Genomic DNA, 9,138 nt, shown 5'->3' with positions numbered 1-9,138 from the left:
CTTCCCAATAGGTATAGGCCTATTGCCACGCGGGCTTCCCAATAGGTATAGGCCGAGCTGACTATTGACTTGCAGCTGTCAGTGAAAAGCATCTAAAATATGTGTGAAGATAACGTGTCTTGAATATAATTTAAAATGTTGAGACAAGAAGAAGGGGAGCGGTGTGTGGCTAGGATATAGCACGACTCTCTCCAGAATGCATGCACTCAGCTCTCCAGAAAGCGCTCAGCTGTCTCCCACCAATTCTTGCATGTGCATTGTTTCATTTTGTGAATTGTTTGCATTTTGATTGTTCATTTTTGATCAATTCCTCATTACATATGTCACCAGAAGGCCTAGTAGATGCACCGCTAATCCCCGTCATTTGGTTACATTCATTTCTGTTAATGCATGTATTAATTACAGTCATTTAACATTCTCATTTTCGGAGTGGAAACAATGTTTGCAGAGAAATAAGTTGTATTATTTAACGAGTTTTGTAAAAAAAAAATGCATTGTCTTTTGTTTGGAGTGCTCCATATGACCGATGAGGATGGGTCTGGGAGCGCACGGCCCTGAGCATACATAGAAGTACATGACCTGCTGCGTACAAATGTAGAAAAGTGCCTATTTGGGGATGTCTGATTTCTGACTGTCTTAACTCACCACGTTCACCACAAATAATAATAATTGGCTACAACACAGTTTGTGCTAAGCTAACCCCTTTTTCTCTTCTCTCTTCCCCAGACTCCGCAGACTGAGAGAGGAGAAACAATTCCTCTGGCGTATCACAGGAACTACACATCACTCTAAGAGGTCCGTTTCATCAACAGTGGGTGGAACTCCATTCTCTCCTCATTGGAAGATCCACTTTAGAAGACCTTTCCCCGATACCTTTGGAAAATTGAAGCAAGCACTCACATTATCTTCAGGAAATGTACTGTTGTTGTTGTTGTACTATGCTAGTCCATGCTGCTAAAAGATGCTGACTCACATGATCAGTTGACACCAATGACGTGTTCCTTCCATGAGGATTCGGCCACTACAAAGTCTGCAACTGAAGATATATGGTTTTGTCATTTTCCTATGGAGCAATAAACCCCAACTGCTATATTACTGAGCGGATTCCAGGGTTATGGAGCCTCAGAGGTGTGTTGTGAGTCCTTGATCACAGCAGTAGCACATCAGACTCAATGGAACTGCGCTGAGAGAGTGGAGGCACCAGTCTGTGTGGCTTAAACAGGCCATAATATATCAATGCAATTCTCCTAACCTGGATTCGTTCCATTGCCCTCCTGGTCCTAAGAGTGTTGTCTTTCTCAAACGCATCGATGGGGGACCCATTGCGTCATGCTAAGGAGTGGAAGTGCATTTTCCCAATAATGTAAAAAAAAATGGAATGTAGGCTATTTGTTACCCTAATAGAGATTGATCAGGTACACTTGACATTTTCCCCTAAAATAACTCAATAAGAAAACTGTAAAGTAGGACTACAAGTGCAGTTGGACTACAAGTACAATATAATTACAAGAGCACTAGGACTACAAGCGTAATAGGATTACAAAAAAGTGTAATAGGTCTACAACAGGTCCATTGTACCTGATGCAATAGGACAACAAATGCAGTAGAACATCACTTTTTTTTGTAGGACTACAACAGGAAGTTCAGTTCAGCAGAACTACAACTCCCATTGCCCACCATGGTGTTGCCGCAGCCAGACAAACGCCACGTGTGCCTGACCACCATGGTGATCATGACCAGCATGGCCTTCATGGACGCCTATCTGGTAGAGCAGAACCAGGGGCCCAGGAAGGTAAGAGGCCATTTAGTTTTTATCCTTTTTAAAGCTGTTGGGTCCGTACCCCTGCTCAGACGCTTTATTGCACAGTCAAAGTTGCCCCTCCCTCGCATGCTTGCCTCACCTGGGACAACTTTAGAGATTCCTGTTTTTTCTACAGTCAAAGTACTACAATAGCCACACGGCTGTTGACAAGCAAAGCAGCCATGACTGCAGTTGTTTAACATAGAAGTCAACCTATTTCCTGTAGCCTCAAAATGATTCAATTTTTTATTTCATGTAATAAAGTTTTTTTTAGATTTCTACTTCAAATGGAGCAGACTTTATTAGTAATATTAAATCATTTGAAATAATGTCAATCAAATAAGTTGACTCACCCACATAAGTATATACCTGGGTGCACATGTATCAACTTTGTGCTAATAGCTACGGCTAATGGCTTCTATCTGAGCACATAGCGCATGATAATTGTCTACAATTCACACCTCCCATATAGATGGCAATAATTAGCACAACACCGCTAGGCACCTCTTTCCCTCCAACCATTCTGTTGTTCTTTGAGCAGAATTGCTGCATAATTTTCTGGAACAGCTGGGACACTTCTTTCGGCTATGAACCCAGTGTGAACTGGCAGGAATTAGCCCATTGGTTGTTGCGTCGCCTCGCCTGAGCAGGGGAACACAACTACTGGGCGCGTTCCTCTTCCCAGGCTTTGCTGACGCTTGCCAGATCTTGCAACACCTGGATAGGTCCAGTATTTTACTTATAAGCTAAACACATCATATGTTATAGCAATCTGTCAGTCGATGACGTAGCACGTAAAGTAACATATCATACTAAATGGAGTGGCACGGATTTAGTAAATATAACATGTTTGGTTGATCAGCCTGGTCTCAGAGCAAAACATATTATATTTACTAAATCCGTGCCACTCCATTTAGTATGATATGTTACTTTACGTTGGGTTGCATTACATTTGCTTATGTAAATCCTGAACACTCAAATTAAGATCATAGGTTACGTTTGGTATGACAGTAGGTTACTTAAGGCAAAAACAAAAGGAGGGTAGTTGTTGGGTAGATGTATAATGCAAAAGTCTAGCAACGCAAAGGTTGCATGTTTGAATCTCATCACAGACAACTTTGCAATTACTTACTACTTTTAAGCTACTTTGCAACTACTTAGCATGTTAGCTAACGCTTCCCCTAACTCTAACCCTAACCTTAACCCTAACTTTAACCCATAACCTAACATAGCATATCATACTAAAGCAGTCAATCGTAGTAAATCATACTAAGCAGTCAAACATAATATATCATACTAAAAGAGTCGAACGTAATATGTCATACTAAAGCAGTTGAATGTAGCATATCATACTAAACAGTCGATAACGATACAGGGTCGAGGCCCAGATGCAGACATGGGAGGCAGATGGTTTGAGTCTCTAAAATGTATTATAAACAAGGGGCAGGCAAGAGACAGGTCGTGGACAGGCAAATTATCATAAACCAGGTCAGAGTCCATGAGGTACAAAGTGGCAGGCAGGCTTGAGGTCAAGGCAGGCTGAATGGTCAGGCAGGCAGGCTCAGTGTCAGGTCAGGCAAAGGTCAGAACCGGGAGGACTAGAAAAACAGAGATATGGAAAAAGCAAGAGCACGGAAAAACACGCTGGTTGACTTGAAAAACAAGACGAGCCTGCAACAGACAAACAGAGAAACCAGGTATAAATACACAGGGGATGACGAGGAAGATGAGCAACACATGTAGGGGGTAGAGACAAGCACAAAGACCAACGGATCAGGGTGTGACAGTCGAACATGGCATATCATACTTGTGCAGTCGAACATGGCATATCATACTTGTGCAGTCGAACATAGCATATCATTCTAAAGCAGTTGAACGTAGCATATCATTCTAAAGGAGTTGAACGTAGCATATCATACTAAAGCAGTCAAACGTAATATATCATACTAAACGTTCAAGACGTAGGATACTATACGTCCTACAATTCGTATTATATTGTGACACTGCTATTACATTGGTAGGCCAGTGTAATGTAACCTAAATGTAAATTAACATACCATGGCACGGGTTTCAGTAAAATTTGTGTTTGACTAGGTTGGGATGATGCATGCAGTGTCTGATCAGGGGAATGCTCACTAATAAGTCCAACAGTAGATGCACCAATCGCAGACTGTAGCTTTGAATTACACTTAAAAAACATTGTTTTTTACCTAGTGATTTTACAGTTTTGACATCCTTTGTGGTTTGACATCTCTTTCCTTGTCTCTCAATTTGATTTCCATTAATGTATTGTTTAACTGTAACAACTGTGTTACAATTTTAAATGCACGTTGCGTAAATAAAGTATTGTATGTATTTGTAGATCGGAGTGTGCATCATCGTGCTGGTGGGAGACATCTGTTTCCTCATCGTGCTGCGCTACGTGGCAGTGTGGGTCGGGGCTGAGGTGAAGACCGCCAAACGCGGCTACGCCATGATACTCTGGTTCCTCTACATCTTCGTCCTGGAGATCAAGCTCTACTTCGTCTTCCAGGTAGGTAACCTAGACGTTAGACCGGTAGGCCAGAAACCAGAGGGTTGCCGGTTTGAATCCTAGCACCGACTATGGAAAATCTGGTGGGGAGCGGGCCGGCAACCAGAGGGTTGCTGGCATCAGTATTCCATATTCAGTACCATCTCCTCCCATTGCTCCCTTGAGCAGGATATTTAACCCCTAAGCTGCTCCAGAGACGCTGCACTGTGGCTAACCCTGGTGTATGTGTGTCTTATCAGGGGGGGGGGGGGGGGGGGGGTACTCACAGAGATATTTAAAAAAATACACGTTTCAATGTGTGACAATAAAGTATATCTTATCTCTTATAGAACTACAAGGCGGACAGGAAAAGCCTGGAGACGGTGGCCCGGAAGGCTCTAACCTTACTCCTCTCCGTGTGCGTTCCGGGGCTATACTTGGTCCTGGTGGCTCTGGACAGCATGGAATACGTGAGGACCTTCAGGAAGAAGGAGGACATGCGGGGGAAGCTGTTCTGGGTGGCCCTGGACCTGCTGGATGTTCTGGACATCCAGGCCAACCTGTGGGAGCCCCAACGGACCGGCCTGCCCATCTGGGCCGAGGGACTGATGTTCTTCTACTGCTACATCCTGCTCCTAACCCTGCCCTGCGTCTCCCTCTCTGAGATCAGTGTCCAGGGGGAGCACGTCTCGCCCCAGAAGATGATGCTGTACCCTGTTCTTAGTCTAGTTACTATAAACATAGTCACGATCTTGATCCGCGGGGTTAACATGGTGCTGTTCCAGGATAGTAGGGTGTCTACTATCTTTATAGGGAAGAATGTGGTGGCTATAGCCACAAAAGCCTGTACGTTCCTGGAGTATAAGAGGCAGGTAAAGGAGTTCCCTCCACAGGACCCTAGCATGGCAGGTATAGCCCTGGAGCTGCATCAAGGGAACTCTGTGGGTCATAGCCACGGGCACAACCAGACCCTGCCCAATGCCACCACTAGCCTCTCTGACGAACCATCACCTACCGAGGTCATAGACACATGACCCTCGCCCATGGATAGTTAGATCTTTTTCACACTATAATGTCGACCGGATCCATGTTGTGACGGCTCTGATATTTACCTTTTACATTGTGCTTACCAGCACGGGTTCAGCAACTACCATCGCAGTAGAGCTTGGCTTATCTTGGCTCAGTAGTGTGAAAAGGGTGGTAAGTGTCTGACCCTGAGCTCAGCTAGACTGGACTAGACTTCTCAGAGCTCAGCTAGACTGGACTAGACTTCTCAGAGCTCAGCTAGACTGGACTAGACTTCTCAGAGCTCAGTATGACCTCAACCAAGACTGTTCCGGTCCTATGGAGTGGCAGAAAGAAACGACACGTTTCACTGAGACCACTCCAGCTCAGGAAAACGGCCCAGCGCCTTGCCAGCCAGCCTCCCAGATGAACTGATGAGATCATTCTGATGAAGACTGATGTGTTTTTCTATTCTATGATGTGTGTTTCTATACTTCTCTATGGTGGACTAACAGACAGACGGACACATAGAGTTGACCTCAGAGACAAAAACCCAACCCAGCTCAGCAGATATGAGCTCATAGTCTACCTGTTAACCATACCTGGGTTCAAATACTATTTGAAACCATGTCAACTACTTTATCTGGACTTGATTGAGCTTGCCTGACACAATGGAACGAATGGAATAGTAGCAAGAGTGAAAACCACACCCGCCTGGCCCTCCAGGCAGACTAGAGCAAAAACCTAAAAGTGTATTTTTAAATTCAAGTAGTATTTGAAACCAGGTCTGCTGTAAACGCTGTCTTTTTGGACTCTTTGGAGTTGGTGTATTTCCAAGGCAATGTTTTTACGTGATGGTGTACCGCTGTAATTCTCGTTGTCATTTTAAAGATATCTATCTATATATATATATATATATATATATAGCCACTGTCAGTGAAGTGGCATTCATTTGAGGATTCCTGTCCTCTGCGAGGGAATTGCAGAGCAAGAATGGATAGAGGGGAAACAAAGAGGCAGAGGGAAGGTATGTGGGGTTGGAGGAGGAAGCAAGAGAGAGATGGAGGGAAGGTATGTGGGGTTGGAGGAGGAAGCAAGAGAGAGATGGAGGGAAGGTGAGAGTGGGAGGAAAATGGTTGGGGAGATGGGCACTGTGTGTGTGTGTGTGTGGGAGGATGGAAAGGGGTGGAGAGATGTAGGTGTAAGCCTCTCAGAAGGGGATGTCCCTGGTACTGTGTGGATTTTGAAGTATGAGACCAGACCATATGCACAGTGTCCATATTAGGACAGCCTTAGAGTCACAAGACGTTAGTGTCAGACACCAGGGCCTGTATGTGTCAAGCGTCTCAGAGGAGGAGTGCTGATCTAGGAGAAGGTTTTGCCTTATAAACCATAATTAATAAGAGGCGAAACCTGATCCTCGTTCAGAACTCCGACTCTGAGATACTTTGTGAATATGGGCCCTGACTATATTAACTCCTTGTGACTCAGAGGCTGTAATAACAGGTGATTTACAGACCTGTCTGCTTCACTGAGCTCAGCAATATCTGTCAATGGAAGAATAAAGAAGGTTCACAGGACCTATAGTTTCTCAATGTGTCTGAGTCTGTGTGCCTATTTAGCGGTATACTTGTGTGTACTGTGTGTGGGTGGGTGTGTGTGTGTTGGCGTGCATGCACACGTGTTTTGTTTGTGTGTAATACACACATCATATAAACCATACCTAAAAGACTACCATGAAAAAAAGATCTCCTATAATATTCATATGCTCTCTCTTCCGCAGGAAACATGCATCATTTGTTGCATAAAACATGAGAGGCCTAGCTCACAAACAACGCTCACAATACCAAATATGTGTTTAGCCGAGAGATACAGTACACACAGTGTTTACTTGTCATTATGATCAAGGAAAACTGAATATTTCCAGTGGCTTGTCCCGGGTATTACTGTGCATCTGCTATCTGTGATGGATGACAACATAGCAACACGCAATATTACCAGTATGCATGACTGACTAGCTCTAAATTTGAATTTTACGGGGACCACTAATCTCACTCTGCCCCTGCCTGTGGTATTTTACTTCTATAGTATAGACACATGCATTTACCCACTGGCTCCCATACTTTTCACTACATCATATGTGCAGGCTATAGGACCCAGGTTATACAGTACCATGCCCAATAAGATTCTCATCTCATACTTAGTATAGTAAATTACTCTTTGGCTGCTGGGGCCCAGGTGTATGAAATGGACAACCAGCGCTCGCTATACGGTAGAGAGAGAACAGATGACTGCAACAAGAGAGGACATAGCAGAAACAATAGAGAAGCAGCATCAGTTGAGGAGAATCAGTGGGATGCAGAAAGCAATTTAGCGTCTGCTGATTGGGTGGGTCTGCCAGGTAGCGCCGCTGGATCCGGTGATAAATAATAGTCTCTGTGAGCCTGTGTCTGCTCATCCATCACATCACAGCAGAGCACAGGCCGGGTCTCTGGGTCACTTGCTGATTCTGATACTCTGGCCACTTCCCCCTGGACAATGAGGAGGCAATACAGGAGGTCCGAGTGTAATGTTTTAAAGTAAAAGCCCTGCACACACATAAACGTACACACATGCACACACTCAGACACATATACACTACATGACCAGAAGACCATTTTTCCTCCTCCACCAACTTTACAGTTGGCACTATGCATTGGGGCAGGTAGTGTTCTCCTGGCATATGCCAAATCCAGATTAGACCGTCGGACTGATAGATGGTGAAGTGTGATTCATCACTCCAGAGAATGCATTTCCACGCTCCAGAGTCCAATCGCGGCGAGCTTTACACCACTCCAGCCAATGCTTGGCATTGCACATTGTGATCTTAGGCTTGTATGTGGCTGCTTGGCCACAGGCCTACTACTTTGTGGCTGAGCTGTTGTTGCTCCTAGACTTTTCCACTCACAATAACAGCACTTACAGTTGATCTGAGAAGCTCTAGCAGGGCAGAAATAGACGAACTGACTTGGAAAGGTGGCATGCTATGACAGTGCCACATTGAAGTAACTGAGCTCTTTAGTTAGGCCATTCTACTGCCAATGTTTGTTTATGGAGATTGCATGGCGGTGCGCTCAATTTTATACACCTGTCAGCAACGGATGTGGCTGAAATAGCCGAATCCACAAATTTGAAAGGGTGTCCACATACTTTTGAATATATTGTGTACAAACAAACCACACATACACATGTACACACTGACATACATGGCTCATCATCGTTGAATGATATCTCTCTTCTCATTATAGCTTACCTAAGCCACAAGTCTGCCTCTATTGTCAGGAGCACATGTAAGACATGATTATAAACATTATGGGGTGAGAGAGAGAGAGCGGTAGAGAAAGAGAGTGAGAGAGGAAGAAAGAGAGAGACCAGCTGAGAGAAAGCGGGGGGAGTGAGAGAAAGAGAAAGAGGCCAGCTGAGAGAGAGTCAGCCATAAAGTATAACACAGATAGAAAGAAGAGAGAGAGACAGATAGAGAGAAAGACACAGACAGACAGAGAGACAGAGGGAGAGAGAGACAGAGCGATAGAGAGAAAGGCAGACAGACAGAGAGAGAGAGAGAGAGAGAGAGCGAGAGAGACAGCGAGACAAAAGAGCGAAAAGATTAACTAATAAATCACAGGTCTGTCACATCATCAAATGAATGGCCCACTCGCCGTAAGTAATGGGGTCAGGCTTGTGTATTTAGCTCTGGCCCCATTTATTTTCTCAGCCATAAGTTTATTCAAATATTAAATTTTAAACACATCATAACTCAGGGTGTTGGAGGAATTGATCA

At 44.4% G+C, this 9,138-nt stretch overlaps 1 protein-coding gene across 1 annotated transcript; it reads left to right on the top strand.

Moving 5' to 3' along the window:
* Nucleotides 1–1,678: 1,678 nt before the first annotated feature.
* LOC139374198 (transmembrane protein 121-like) lies at nucleotides 1,679–5,385 on the top strand. The gene is made up of 3 exons (XM_071115215.1): nucleotides 1,679–1,792; nucleotides 4,164–4,334; nucleotides 4,664–5,385. The coding sequence occupies exons 1-3, from the start codon at nucleotides 1,679–1,681 to the stop codon at nucleotides 5,345–5,347; spliced, it is 969 nt and encodes a 322-aa protein (XP_070971316.1). The 3' UTR covers nucleotides 5,348–5,385.
* Nucleotides 5,386–9,138: the final 3,753 nt, after the last annotated feature.

The sequence above is a fragment of the Oncorhynchus clarkii genome, chromosome 19 (genome assembly GCF_045791955.1).
Source record: "Oncorhynchus clarkii lewisi isolate Uvic-CL-2024 chromosome 19, UVic_Ocla_1.0, whole genome shotgun sequence".
In the NCBI taxonomy this organism is placed as follows: Eukaryota; Metazoa; Chordata; class Actinopteri; order Salmoniformes; family Salmonidae; genus Oncorhynchus; species Oncorhynchus clarkii.
Note: the sequence above shows the minus strand (reverse complement) of the source record. Positions and strands in the feature narration are given on the sequence as shown.